At 43.6% G+C, this 15,123-nt stretch overlaps 2 protein-coding genes across 2 annotated transcripts; one reads left to right on the forward strand and one right to left on the reverse strand.

Moving 5' to 3' along the window:
• The first annotated feature begins 7,542 nt into the window (after nt 1-7,542).
• LOC124291634 (neutral protease-like) lies at nt 7,543-9,272 on the forward strand. The gene is made up of 2 exons (XM_046728685.1): nt 7,543-7,738; nt 7,926-9,272. The coding sequence occupies exons 1-2, from the start codon at nt 7,543-7,545 to the stop codon at nt 9,263-9,265; spliced, it is 1,536 nt and encodes a 511-aa protein (XP_046584641.1). The 3' UTR covers nt 9,266-9,272.
• Nucleotides 9,273-10,524: 1,252 nt separating this feature from the next.
• Nucleotides 10,525-12,704, reverse strand: LOC124291635 (ryncolin-4-like). The gene is made up of 3 exons (XM_046728686.1): nt 12,414-12,704; nt 11,432-11,528; nt 10,525-11,195 (listed from the first exon to the last, which is right to left on the reverse strand). The coding sequence occupies exons 1-3, from the start codon at nt 12,702-12,704 to the stop codon at nt 10,525-10,527; spliced, it is 1,059 nt and encodes a 352-aa protein (XP_046584642.1).
• Between the last annotated feature and the right edge of the window lie 2,419 nt (nt 12,705-15,123).

Raw genomic sequence — 15,123 nt, forward strand, 5'->3', positions numbered from 1 at the left:
CCCAGTCTGGGTCTGTCCAGAGGGATGAATATTCCCAGTCAGAGCCGGTCCAGAGGGATGAATATTCTCAGCCAGAGCCGGTCCAGAGGGATGAATATTCTCAGCCAGAGCCGGTCCAGAGGGATGAATATTCCCAGTCTGAGGTCTGTCCAGAGGATGAATATTCCCAGTCAGAGCCTGTCCAGAGGATGAATATTCCCAGTCAGAGCCGGTCCAGAGGGATGAATATTCCCAGTCAGAGCCGTCCAGAGGGATGAATATTCTCAGTCAGAGCCGGTCCAGAGGGATGAATATTCTCAGTCAGAGCCGGTCCAGAGGGATGAATATTCCCAGCCAGAGCCGGTCCAGAGGGATGAATATTCCCAGTCAGAGCCGGTCCAGAGGGATGAATATTCCCAGCCAGGGCCGGTCCAGAGGGATGAATATTCCCAGTCAGAGCCGGTCCAGAGGGATGAATATTCCCAGTCTGGGTCTGTCCAGAGGGATGAATATTCTCAGCCAGAGCCGGTCCAGAGGGATGAATATTCTCAGCCAGAGCCGGTCCAGAGGGATGAATATTCCCAGTCAGAGCCGGTCCAGAGGGATGAATATTCCCAGTCTGGAGTCTGTCCAGAGGGATGAATATTCTCAGCCAGAGCCGGTCCAGAGGGATGAATATTCCCAGTCAGGGTCTGTCCAGAGGGATGAATATTCCCAGTCAGGGTCTGTCCAGAGGGATGAATATTCCCAGTCAGGGCTGTCCAGAGGGATGAATATTCTCAGTCAGAGCCGGTCCAGAGGGATGAATATTCCCAGTCAGAGCCGGTCCAGAGGGATGAATATTCTCAGCCAGAGCCGGTCCAGAGGGATGAATATTCTCAGCCAGAGCCGGTCCAGAGGGATGAATATTCTCAGCCAGAGCCAGTCCAGAGGGATGAATATTCCCAGTCAGGGTCTGTCCAGAGGGATGAATATTCCCATCCAGGGCCGGTCCAGAGGGATGAATATTCCCAGCCAGAGCCGGTCCAGAGGGATGAATATTCCCATCCAGAGCCGGTCCAGAGGGATGAATATTCTCAGCCAGAGCCGGTCCAGAGGGATGAATATTCCCAGTCAGAGCCGGTCCAGAGGGATGAATATTCCCAGTCAGAGCCGGTCCAGAGGGATGAATATTCTCAGCCAGAGTCGGTCCAGAGGATGAATATTCCCAGTCAGAGCCGGTCCAGAGGATGAATATTCCCATCCAGGGCCGGTCCAGAGGGATGAATATTCCCATCCAGGGCCGGTCCAGAGGGATGAATATTCTCAGCCAGAGCCGGTCCAGAGGGATGAATATTCCCAGCCAGAGCCGGTCCAGAGGGATGAATATTCCCAGTCAGGGTCTGTCCAGAGGGATGAATATTCTCAGCCAGAGCCGGTCCAGAGGGATGAATATTCCCAGCCAGAGCCGGTCCAGAGGGATGAATATTCCCATCCAGGGCCGGTCCAGAGGGATGAATATTCTCAGCCAGAGCCGGTCCAGAGGGATGAATATTCTCAGCCAGAGCCGGTCCAGAGGGATGAATATTCTCAGCCAGAGCAAGTCCAGAGGGATGAATATTCCCAGTCAGGGTCTGTCCAGAGGGATGAATATTCCCATCCAGGGCCGGTCCAGAGGGATGAATATTCCCATCCAGGGCCGGTCCAGAGGGATGAATATTCCCATCCAGGGCGGTCCAGAGGATGAATATTCTCAGCCAGAGCCGGTCCAGAGGGATGAATATTCCCAGTCAGAGCCAGAGAGGGATGAATATTCCCAGTCAGAGCGGTCCAGAGGGATGAATATTCTCAGCCAGAGCCGGTCCAGAGGGATGAATATTCCCAGTCAGAGCCGGTCAGAGGGATGAATATTCCCAGTCTGTCTGTCCAGAGGGATGAATATTCTCAGCCAGAGCCGGTCCAGAGGGATGAATATTCTCAGCTAGATCCGGTCCAGAGGGATGAATATTCCCATCCAGGGCCGGTCCAGAGGGATGAATATTCCCATCCAGGGCCGGTCCAGAGGGATGAATATTCCCAGCCAGAGCCGGTCCAGAGGGATGAATATTCCCATCCAGGGCCGGTCCAGAGGGATGAATATTCCCATCCAGGGCCGGTCCAGAGGGATGAATATTCCCATCCAGGGCCGGTCCAGAGGGATGAATATTCTCAGCCAGGGTCTGTCCAGAGGGATGAATATTCTCAGCCAATGGGCTGTCCAGAGGGATGAATATTCTCAACCATTGGACTGTCCAGAGGGATGAATATTCTCAGCCAGAGCCTGTCCAAAAACGATGGATATTCCCAGTCAGGGTCTGTCTACAGGGATGAATTTTCTCAGCCAGAGCCTGTCCAATTCCCAGCCAGACTTGTGCAGAGGAAATTCGAAGAATATTCCATCAGAGCCTTTTGAGAAGGATGAATGCTCTCAGATGTAGCATGTTCAGAGGAGTGATTATACTCAACCTGTCCAGAAACATGAATATTCTCATCCGTCCAAGTTATGATGACATAACTGCTGTGGTCCATAATGATATGGATAAAATCCAGATTGGACAATGTTTAGTCATACAAATTAATGTACATGCATGCAGACACAGAGACAAGAAATATTGGGCATTTTACCCTGACAAGAATTTGATAGTAACCTCATTTTGTATTAGGAATATTGCTGAGTACCAATACACTGGCAGTATGTACCAACTTATATTAAAAGAAAAACATCAACTGGTTGTCCTATATGTGTTATGAATAATTATACTTATGTATTATTAAGCAAGTTGAAGATGAACAAGGTTTCCCATCTATGGTATAAATATTTGTTTTGTGTATCAAGTGTTATTAAATAGTGAAATATCAACAGCTTATCCCATGGCTATGTTGTAAATGATTTCAGTCTGTCAGTCTGTTTCTTATGTTGTTGTTTTCTTATCACAGGAGCAGTTCTCATCTGCATGCAATTCTGACTGTTTATTATGAAATATATCCATTATGATGTACAATGTCTGTTGTAGTCTGTTCAAGGCCAGCAAGGTTTTAGTAGATTAATATTGATCATTTGCTTGTAAAGAGGAACCAAGCCTTATGCTACTGAGGGTGAGTCCCGTATTGTGAAACTACCCAAAGGTGGCAAGCTGCAAGGGTATGAAGAAAGCCAGGCACCACTTACCAAGAACATATTTTTGTCTACTAGCATATGTTCAAGGATAGAAACATGCGGAATTTGCCTGCAGTTCTGCAAAGTTACAAATGCCTGCAAATGCTGAAGGAATGCCCTCACGCTTTGGAGTATCCCAAGGTCCCATAGACCAACGTGATATATTTTATGAGCGCCTCAACAAATTTGCTGCCAGTCATAATCGCCACAGTGGCCTGATACAGAACTAGTGTCACAAACAATAGACCCATTCTGTCTCAATAAAAAATTACCTGAAGTCTTCCTGTCCCACCTGAAAGAAACCCAGCAGCTGTTCCCATTATCAAAACCTCGTAGAACATAACCTTTATATGTAAACATCACAGAATTAATTGTTTGATGAAATTGGTGACAGGTTAAACAATGCCACGTGTGTGGACCATAGGCGGATCCAGACGGGGAATACAGTACTTTAAACTTTGGGTTTGGCTCTAAAACCCTATGTCCATTCCCCTTTTGTACTGGAATACAAAGCAGTATAAAGTTCCCTTCAAAGAGGGAGACATTGCTGAGGACGGGAAATATACCACCAAATCTGTGTCGCAAAGAGAAACCTTAATCAATAATACGACCACGGAAAGCCGTTCTTTATATTCAGAGAAAGCATGGCTGACACGAGCAATTAATGCCTTGACAGTTCGCCAAAACTCAAATAAGTTCTATCAATTTCTGTACGTTCCTAGCACATACGACAATTATAGTTCCATGGATATCTTCAAAGATTGAGTGAGTATGGTTTTACGCCGCTTTTAGCAATATTCCAGCAATAACACGGCTGGGGACACCAGAAATAGGCTTCACACATTGTACCCGTGTGGGGAATCGAACCCGGGCCTCGGCGTGACGAGCGAACGATTTAACCATTAGGCTACGCCTCAGGGAGTAAGGACACTTGTCAAATGAGGAAGGAGATGTTGCTAGTGCTACACAATTCAAAGTCTCGGTAAAGTTTACAGAAACGTTTATGTGGAGGACATTTACAAATTCTACTCACTCCCACTATATGCTGCATTACTGCATTAGCCTGTTTCTTTGAAATTTAAATGGACTTTCTTTTTCAATTCCGTTAGTGTCTTTCAAAATTAAACTGTGAAACTAGGTAATATTGACTGAACGGGGCTGGGGGGTGGGGTTTCAGCTTCTCGTCATTGCTCTAATGGTCTGTTAGATCGGGAATTGTGGGTAATTAATAGTATCAATGGTAACAGAATATTGCGGAATAGGCCCATTCGTCACCTCTCGCCCCTTTCCGTAACCTCCAAGCTCTTTGGCTTGTCCCGGAATAACACGAGTTGGTCACGAATGGAATAGGCCATTACTTCGGGTCGCCATCTTCGGGAAGAATTATTTGGTAGAGTGTTAAATAATTTATTAAGATTTAACCAGAAATGAAAAGATAATGTGCTGAAGATTTGAAAATACTTCAGATTATATTTCCGCAGTACACCTTATTAACCTTAACTTCTTTTAAGGTATGGTTGACTTTCAAAACAAAATATGTAAAGTCTGAGTTATACTTCAAATGTGAATCAGTTATAAGATAAACATGTCCTCTCTTCCTTGCATAGAGACTGCTTATCTGTCTTTGAACCCAAACATAGTTCCGTGACAGCTGGTTCTGAAACATTTGACGAAGGACAACTGACCTGCGCCCTCTTGCACAAAGAAGATTTTTTTTGCGTTGGCGGAGCCAATGGAGGGTTCAGGGGGTTTGAACCCCTTCAACCACACACACACACACACACACACACACACACATTTTCTCATCAGGTTAATTCAATTTGCGTAAAGATACCTTCTGTTTAAAACAAAACTCCACAACGAATTATGAATTTAAATGACATGTTTACATCTTGGTTACGGGTCACTGGATTGTGATTTAAATGAAGTTTTCAAAACATAATATGTCTATTTATGAAAGAAATCCGAATTCGTTCTTACAGACAATACATTATTTTTTAGACCACCCAGTAGGACCAGGGAAAACCTTTTTGTGTGTTCGAAAACAAAGTACTGTTTCCCAAGCGGAACCAGGGACAGATTATGAGTCCCAAAAAATCGCTTATACGTGTAAGCACAGTGGTCTTATCGATTTGACAGTTAATCCCAAATTTAAGGGCATCACATGTCGCCAATTAAGGACATTATGACGATGTGTGTTGACGGTATTATAAATGGATCAGCTTCTCTAACAATTTATTGCATCTATTATGTACAAGTCATAATAGATGGTGTTTAATGTACAATATCGATTTAGGCACCAGATGTGTCAAAGGTTAAACCTTATGCACTGTTGCTTCGAAACTGTCTTTAAAAGCGTCCATCCAAGCTGAATGACTGTAAAAGGGGTAAGTATGTTTATATATTATTCGAATGGAACTGAACAGTTTACCATTTAAACTTCAAAATGAACTATTACTCATTGTGGAATCATAATTATCATAAGAATAAGGATTATTTGTGTATATAGTGTAATGGTTGTGATTGTGTGTGAGTTGTCAAAGGCTCTGTAATAACCTGAGGGCGTCACTGACTCTTGATACAAACCTGTCATAGAGTATAGGAATCTCAAATTCTCTCTGACTCGTGGACGGTGGGGTAGCTTAGTGGTTAAATTGTACGCTTGGCACGCCAATGACCTGGGTTCGGTTCCCCATATGGGCACAACGTGTTAAGCCCATTTCTGATGTCCCCCGCCGTGATATTGCTTGAATAATGCTAAAACCGGCGTAAACCTAAAGTCACTCCCTCTAGGGATGACTGTGGTTTGTCTGTCTAGGTTTGTCTGTATATTCTCTCTTTCTCTCTATCTCCCTCTTTCTCTCTCTCTCTCACACACATACACACGCACACATACACATTTCTATGTTTTCTGTTACCAGTACACTACTCTTTGTACGTAGCGCCTAAATGATTCTATGCCGCGTTCCACTATTCACACAGTCCTGAAGCCATGTGTAACAGACCCCATGTTTTCAGCTAGCCAGTGATCGCTTCAGCCACAATATATTACCTACGCTGCCGTTATAACCTCAGAATGAGTATGTGTACTTGCTCAAGGATCATTCACAGTCTCAGAGGTTGTAAGCACAAAGTTGCCCAAGCATATCTTGAACACATATTATAAGTATACTTTTCAAAACGAGTCATAGAAAACAAAGAATTAGAAGTCTATGTGCTGCGATATCCACCAGTTTGACAGAGTAACTATTTACATAATTATGTAAAGATCGAATCTTCTCAATTTCTGTTGAGTAGTACGTCGTGTGTGTGTGTGTGTGTGCGCGCGCGCGTGCGTGTGTGTGTGTGAGTGAGACATAGTCATCTAGAAGACTTTACAATGTACTGATACAATTGTGTTATTGTCTTCAGGATATTTCGGAACAATGTGTGCCTTCCTCTTGACTTTGACTGCAGGTAGGTATAGAATATCACAATATATTGAGTTGGAAAAATCTAAACTGGAAGCTCATGTGACACAATACGAGTATTCAGGATGTGCTTAGACCAATGCGCAGTCCACTGGTATGACACCACACATATAATGACAGGTTGTGCAAGGATACACCGGAAAATACATTTCACTAAGGTTTACAGATGGTTCACCGAAGATGCAGAATGTCCTTAAATGTCTTGTTAAAATATACGTTAGAGAAAGAAAGTGTTAGATCTGAATCAATGACGGGAACAATATTGAGTGAGTGAGTATGGTTTACGCCGCTTTTAGGAATATTCCAGCAATACCATGGCGGGGGGCACCAGAAATGGGCTTCACACATTGTGCTCGTGGGGAATCGAACCCGAGTCTTCGGCGTGACGAGCCAACGCTTTAACAACTGGGCTATCCCACAGCCCCGGAACAATATTGAGTCTATAATATCCCAATTATATAACACCCTCATCTTCCCCTCCAAACCACACACACGCGCACGCACTAACGCACGCACACATGAAAATGTTTCGGAAGTAATGTAAAATGTGTTAGTGCATACGCTACTTGTGATTCACCTTCGAAACTCCATTAAGGATTTTTGAACAAATGACTTAAATTCAAGACTTGAAAATCCATCAGGTCAAGAAGACACATCTAGATAGTGCACACAATAAACTCCTCTCCTCTTTATCCTTTACAGTTTTGTGTCACGTGCTACGTGTGGATGGAGCTCAGGTGATTGACGCCAACAACCGCTTCCGGTACGCACTACACCGGAACTGGCGTCTGGCATATCGTCGACCAACAATAGCCCGAGTCTTAGAGCTTGATACGGATGTTAGACTTGAAACACGCTACACATTCACCACCGTCCATGGTGTCCATAGATGCAGATTACGGGGAGTTGTATAACGGCATGCCTGTCATAGGGACGAGTGTTGAAGCCGACGTTGACGACATCGGCCGATATGCTGGTGGCGCCGTGACGGGGACGCTGGTGCTGTCTATGAAGAACGACATCTCTAACCCTGAGCTGTGTCAGTTGACGGAGCAGGAGGCACAAGACATCCTCCTTACAGAGGAAGGACTAGCCTTAGATATACATATTTTGCGTAAAAGAGTCATCAAGAAGATATTTGTTGACAAGGCTAAGAAAGCCCATCTTGTGTTCGCCACTGACATACTGGTTGAAAACACATTAACTGAGACAAGACCATATTACCTCATAGATCGCTGCGACGGTTCTGTTCTCAAGAAATCAAAAAGGTTGAACACGAAATTCCGATCCCTGGGGGGCAGATTTGTCCATCACCGGGGAGACAAGTACAGAGGAACTGGATGCAGAGGAAACCTCTACTGGGACCGCGCCCTCACCTACCGTGACAGTTCCAGACACACCTGGCGGGAAGTGTCCAACCTTTGTGAAGGGGACCGGTGGCAACCCGAAGACAGGCCCCATTGTGTACAGCACTCCCCCCTACTGTCTCGACGTGAGGGTGGAGGGGGACACGTGCTTTCTGGAAAATGAATATGTCAAGGTCGTTGATCTGAAACAGACAAAAAACGAAACGAAGACTGAGGTTGTTAGCTTCAAATGCTCTGATGGGTATGACGACGCCATCAACGAGGCCAGCAACCCCGTCCTCGACGCCCTCTTCTACGGCACAGCAACTTTCAAAATGTTTGAAGACTGGTATGACACCAAACCGCTGAACATCCAACCATCATGGCTTCTTGTTCATTACGGTTACGTGACTGATAACGCTTTCTGGAACGGGGAGAGGATGTTGTTTGGGGATGGAAACCTAGACAATACTTATCCCGTTGTGGGACCTGATGTCATAGGTCATGAGCTTGGACATGCGATATCAGAGCAGAACTCTGAGTTAGAGTACTCTGGACAGTCTGGCGGGATTGATGAAGCCTTCTCTGACATTGCAGGAGAAGTTGTAGAGGCCTACGTTAGAACAACTGACTGGATGGTCGGATTCGATTTATCAAAGTCAGAAACTGAAGCGCTGCGATATTTTGAAGACCCCACCAGGGATGAAGTTTCAATTAAAGATGCTAACAATTTTGAAATCGACATGGACGTCCACTACAGCAGCGGCGTCTTCAACCACGCCTTTTACCAGATTGTTGTAGCCGGCATGGTCCCCATCAAATACGCGTTTGAGGGTTTTCTTATCGCCAACAGGTTGTACTGGAAGGAAGATACTGGGTTCGTCGATGGCGCATGTTCAACTATCCGTGGCGCTTACGATGCCGGCTTGGATACCGATATATACAGCTCAGCCTTCACAGCTGTTGGGATTAATGCTTGTCCTTTGACCAGGTTTCTTCAGATGCTGATCCCCTCAATCGAACACCCCAACATCCGGGTATCGAGTATCCGTCAACCGCTGTTTGGCATCAAGACCAAAGACACAACAAAGAAGATCGTTGTGGAAGCTGTCAGTGGGACCGAAGCGGATGTGAAGCTGGCGCTGTCGAGGACGGAGTCCCGAAGTAACCCTGACGCTTCAGGGACTGGGAGGGTTGAACTGCCAGTTTCGGGGATAGCTTTGTACTACGTCCGCATCTTCACAGACTCCGTCGACGAGATAGATGACGTCAGGGTCACTTTGAAACTGGAATAAATTACAATTAATGGAAACAAATTCGAATCGACCTGTCACAGATCTGGAATTTACCAGGTGAATAAATATGATCTCAACCTTGCTATCATATATCTTTGTTTTCTATCAGGCCACGTAATCATCAAAATCAAATATTTAAATTCTGAACAACCAATTGTAACAAGTGTATTAATTTCCAACAGAGACATACAGATTTCATAAACCATAAAAATAACAAAAATACGCTATTTTGTCAATTTAATGCATGAAAGACGTGGGTAATAAATAAAATACCACACTCGGTCTCATTACATATGAATTATACGAAACTCGTGACCTTCCTATGGTATCTGACCGAGGAAGGACACTCGTTTCGTATAATTTGTATGTAATGAGACCTCGTGTAGTATTCTCTATGTATGGCATAGTCACTCTATCCCAGTAAGGATTTTTTATGATAAACTTATTTGCACTGATAAATGTTCAAACATTTGTAATAAATGGCAGCTTTTATTTCCTGAAACTGACTTTGATTGGAAAAATATATTTACAGTATATAGAAAGGGATTACAAGATACAAAGCTTAAAGCGAGTTAAGATTTAACGTCACATCGGCAATATCTCAGCCATATCGTGACGAACAAAGCTTATAGACTTATTATTATACAAAAAAGGAATTGGTAAAAAAAAAAAAAAGTTGATAACAGTTTGTGTTGTTTTTGCAATGCTGTAAATGAGAGTTTGTGTCATGTGTACTTGGGATGTCAGGAGACACAAACATATTCCATCAATGATGGAGAGTTCTCTCCCCAGTACTAAGATGACTCTAAACTGTATTAATTTGTACCTGACATTATCTATACATTGTCTATTTATGATTTTATACATGTTTATGGATATATTAATATATTGATATCTTACCTGTATATCATGTAGTTATATTACCTTAAGCCGTATGTAACACGGCTATGTATATCTGTGATATTACAATCTTGGGAACCAATAAAAAATTATATAAAAAAATATGGCATACCACTGAATCTACAAATGAGTATAAACAGCTCAAAATCATTTGGATTTCATTTTATTACAAACGAAACAGCAGAATAATCAGTGCTAGTTTACAATACAACCTTACACAATGGATGAGGCTGTTCCAGAGAAGTACGACAATCGGCACACATTTGAAACTGGTTCAATCTCATGGCTAGTCAGTCAGCCTGATGTACGCACACAACCAACAATACTGTCCCATCACCGCGACTGGTCCCATCTCATGGCTAATCAGTCAGCCAGATGTACGTACTGTACACAGAGTACGGGAACCCGTCCCAGAAAACCTCCCCAGGATCAGTCTGTCTCATCCCATCTAAAGTAGGAATCAGTTTACCGTTAGGGTTGCACAGCGCCGGATCCATCGTATAGGAAAACGCTGCGACATCACAACCTTTGAACCACCAACCCGACTTATGCTCCAAAGCACAAGTCCACCACGAAAGGTCATCATTGTCGCGGTCTTTTGCTGAGAAAGGCTTCCCGATGACGCTGGTGAGGCAGTCGTTCCCGAAGTCCCCGTAAGAGTGGTTGAACGAATCGATTGCGAAGTCCTTGTTCTCGTCCAAGATTTTGAAGTTGGTGTAACTTCGGGAATAGGTCGAGCCGTTCTTAATTACGTAACTGATGGTAAAGGTCACGTTCCTGGACGAAAGGAGGGTGTGGAGGTAGCGGTTCCCAAGCCAGTGGTCCCCCGTGAGACTTCCAAAACCCTCAGTGTACTCCGCCCATGGTCTGAACATGTCTGTGGAGGGGTTCTCCCGGTACTGCACGTGCAGTCTCCCGCCATTCCTCATGTCGCACCGGACAAAGAAGGTATGATTGAAGGTCGACGGCTGGACGGGTAGAACACCTGAAAAGTTGTTGTAGCTGTTTGACTTGAACCCATCGCTACAACCTAGATACAAAACACAGGTGAGAGTTAATCAGTGTAATAAATTATCGGACAAAAGAAAAGCATATAACAATGGCCTGATTGTGACGAAAAGTAGTGCAACAAGATATGATCATTCTTTGGTGATGTATTGATACTTGACAAACCAATTCGATTATGTACTTAAAGCTGCTTACCCATTTTTTCTGGAGTTAAATTCAATTAGTCTTGGTTGATATGAGTTAATAACGTTTACTCACTTGACATCCGTCTCTCACAGCTGTCCCCCACATAGCCGTGAACGCAGATGCACTGGTCCCCAGTGTCTTTGTAGCCCCCATTCTGACAGTCGCCACGCTATCACACAGACATATTTGATTATTAGATGGGAATAGTTAAAATCTCTGGCTACAACAGTTCAAATGTGTTTGGTGCGGAGTTTAGTATTTTGAACGAGTGGTAGTAGTATTAGTAATAGTAGCTGCAACAGCAATAATAATAGTAGTAGTAGTAGTGATCGAGGGGAAAAAATAGCAGCGCCTTGAGCATGCACTAGTTGCGTGGATACGTGCGCTATATAAATATCCTATAATAATAGTAGTAGTAGTAGTAATAGTAGTAGTAGTAGTAGTAGTAGTAGTAGTGTGGTCCTATGCACAGAGCTCAGGTCACGAATCAGTGAAGTTAAGCAACGTCGAGCTCGGACAGTCCTTCGATGGGTGACCGTGTTTGACAGCTTGACTCCTGAGAGTTTCTAGGACTTCAGTCCTGCCCCACAACGAAGCGATACATGTGGTCTCACCTTAGGCAAGTGAGTTTGTTCAAACTTGCCTCTGTTCACCCAGCAGAAAATGGGTACCCGGTTGGAAAAAATTATGTGACTAACCTTTTAGCGCCTGACAGGCAGCTTGGGTTATCCGGGGAAATAATCATTAGATTCTGAATAAGCGCCGCGAGCAATCACTTGGTGTTTGGAGACTGTGCGCTATAGAAGATGACTTATTATTATCTTAGTAGTAGTGTTTTCTTAGGAATGTCCCAGCAATATTACGGCGGAAAGCCCAAAAGAGCAGTGGTACTAGTAGTAGTAACAGGAGGAGAAGTAGCAGCAGTGATTGGATATTGAATATGCTAGTGTGTTTAACAAGTAATACAGGTATAAAAAAACGGGCACACACGCAAACACACACACACACACACACACACATTAACGCATTCGATGTGGAAACAAGAAAACAAAACCTGCTGGAGGATTAAATCAACCACCTCCACAAAGTAACTTGAGAGTTGTTCCCCCTTGCACTGGTTATTGTCAGGCTGTGGGAAGAGAGTACAGTTTCGTCGATAGCGGTCAAATACCCGGCACTGGGGGTTCTGTAGGCACAGGACGGCACACTCAGTGACGGTGTTGGTGTCCACGGTGGCCAGGACGGACGTCAGGGAGCACAACTCGGACTTGAACATAAAGATCCCCGTGACATGAGACAGGTACATCACGTGCATCATGGTTACCAGGAGACAGCGGAGTGGCATCCTTCTTGACAACACTTAGCAACGGGATACACGTGATCTGTAGATAGAACTCGGCATTGAAACCATCCTGGATGATCCGGTGAACAATACTTTCTGATTACTACGAGGAATGCCCTGGACAAATTCCATATCATAGCTTCGTCACGAAGGTAACGGCGTATTCTCGTGGCGTAGGTTTAAGGGCCCGACAAAATCTACGTGTACGCTAAACAATAGTAAACATATCCGCCCATTAATGATAATAGTGAGTGAGTTTAGTTTTACGCCGCGTTTAGCAATATTCCAGCAATATCACGGCGGGGGACACCAGAAATAGGCTTGTACCCATGTGTGGAATCGAACCCGGATCTTCGGCGTTACGAGACCGCCCCCATTAATGATAATAACTATCTGGAAGTGTACTATTTATAAGACGATAGAGGCGATAAAGCAGAATTTGTTTTAAGAATGACAGTTTTAAAATTCGCAATTTTAGCAGCGACGTTTAATAGAGTAATAAAACATATTTTTGGGAAATTCGTACAAATGGAAACCTAGTTGGATATAACAGAGGTCTTACATAAGACATAAAACTTGATTTACTATGTGACACGGGACTCAAACGCGTTGCACACCCGTGTCACATGCGAATTACACGCGTTCAAGGAGAATGAATTTTTAGGCAGTAGTGTATGTATGTATGTATGTGTGTGTGTGTGTGTGTGTGTTCGTTCGTTCGTGCGTGCGTGCGTTCGAGCGTGAGGGTGTGCTTCCACTACCCTGTATATCACATGCGTGCAAGACTCTACACCGAAACGTCGCTCCTTGTTGCAATAACAAGTTCTTCATGTATACATCTTATCCTTACTTCATCTGTGACTGATATTTCCAACATCACAGCGAGATGGTCATCCCTAAGTTTAATTCTTCTTAAAATTTGCCGGGATCAAATTCTGCAGCTTCTCTCAGTTCTAGTATTCAGTTCAGTACACTGGAATTTAACACTTCATCGTCAATATACAGGATATGACAGGCAACAAAGGCATACTTTCCCATGCACATGTTTTCGAGGTGGCTACCGATAGAGCAGGGCATGCCTACCCTTTCGGCGAACACCTGGTATCATCGCTGATTGCCAGTCATTTAGTTATTTAGTGTTCATTTCCAGTGGATAATTAAGACTGGTTATTCCCTGCCATTGCCGTTTTCTATTTACAACATGACCTAATGCCAAGAACCAACAGAAACCGACCGGAACAATACAAGGTTTTTTATGCCAATTTTCATCGCTAATCGTGATTTAAGGTGCAGTTAAAATATTTTGATAACTTTTAACTCATGCTTGTCAAAGTTAAATAATACTGACCGTGTACTGTTATTGGGTTTCATTGTCTCTCATCACGAACAAAAACATAGATACCAGTAATAGAAAGTTCAAAAGACTCACCTTACATTACTTGTGAAACAACATGTTTGACACATTCCATCAAACACAAGTGTGATAAGTGAGTATCAAGCACAACGACATCAGCGCCCTCAACCGTCGAAATCTGTCGTCAGAGTAAACAACGTATCGATATCGATTTGGAGGATCAGAATTACTCTGAACTAACCGGCTCACTGATCAATGGAGCCTGACAACACCGTGTTGGTTGGGGCTGCGTGTCTGATCACAAGCGTACGTCTTCAGGAATATGATCATAAACCTTGACTCATGTCAATGATACATTAAACGCTTAATTAGACGTTGGATATCATTTTAACATTAATACATGATTTCCAATTTTGAATAACATTCATTATTACACTGTCACCTATTCATCAATTTGTAAGATCGTTACGTGACATGACATCAAGTGTTGAACAATTTCTCGATAGGCTTCGCATTGAATCAAATCGATTGTGATCGATTACTTGAACTTCAAGGTATGATCGTTGTTTCTGAACATATAAAGTTTTCAAGTTCTGTCACACACACACATCAAAAGCTCTGAGAAAGATTATTACAAATGATTTAAATGAACACAGATTAAATCTTTGAGTGGTCCAGCAAACCTGGGATTATGCGTATGCTTAAACATGGTAATAGTCTGTTCACAAACAGCCCATGTAATAGGATAGGATTGTCTCAACCACGTGTTTACACGGTCACCAAGGACGCTGTCATGGTAACGATGTAGGATGCTGTTAGATAAGGAAGAAGGTAATATGTTACATTTAAATTCTCTCAGTTCAGCCCTTTGGTTTGAGGCCGTGTATTGAATAAGGAATTGTTCTCCTAATGCCAGACACTTCCCTTGCTTTATCAACAGTTACGCTTTGTTGGGTGTCACTTAAGAAGTCGCATACACCACACACGATCAAACTACTGTTATTATCCAAATGTAAATTACGAAGCATAATACTTTTAAATGGATTGTATTCACACCTTTACGGTGTT

The sequence above is a fragment of the Haliotis rubra genome, unplaced genomic scaffold (assembly GCF_003918875.1).
Source record: "Haliotis rubra isolate DU_JTF1 unplaced genomic scaffold, ASM391887v1 Scf499, whole genome shotgun sequence".
NCBI classification, from domain to species: Eukaryota; Metazoa; Mollusca; class Gastropoda; order Lepetellida; family Haliotidae; genus Haliotis; species Haliotis rubra.

What these genes read in the sequence shown, in the direction of transcription:
- LOC124291634 (XM_046728685.1), top strand. Translation starts at nt 7,543, where the DNA reads ATGCCTGTCATAGGGACGAGTGTTGAAGCCGACGTTGACGACATCGGC. An exon ending in CTTAGATATACATATTTTGC is followed by an intron (nt 7,739 to 7,925) that starts GTAAAAGAGTCA and finishes CCTGGGGGGCAG; the next exon opens with ATTTGTCCATCACCGGGGAG.
- LOC124291635 (XM_046728686.1), bottom strand. Translation starts at nt 12,704, where the DNA reads ATGCCACTCCGCTGTCTCCTGGTAACCATGATGCACGTGATGTACCTG. An exon ending in TTGATTTAATCCTCCAGCAG is followed by an intron (nt 11,529 to 12,413) that starts GTTTTGTTTTCT and finishes TCTGTGTGATAG; the next exon opens with CGTGGCGACTGTCAGAATGG. An exon ending in CTGTGAGAGACGGATGTCAA is followed by an intron (nt 11,196 to 11,431) that starts GTGAGTAAACGT and finishes TTTTGTATCTAG; the next exon opens with GTTGTAGCGATGGGTTCAAG.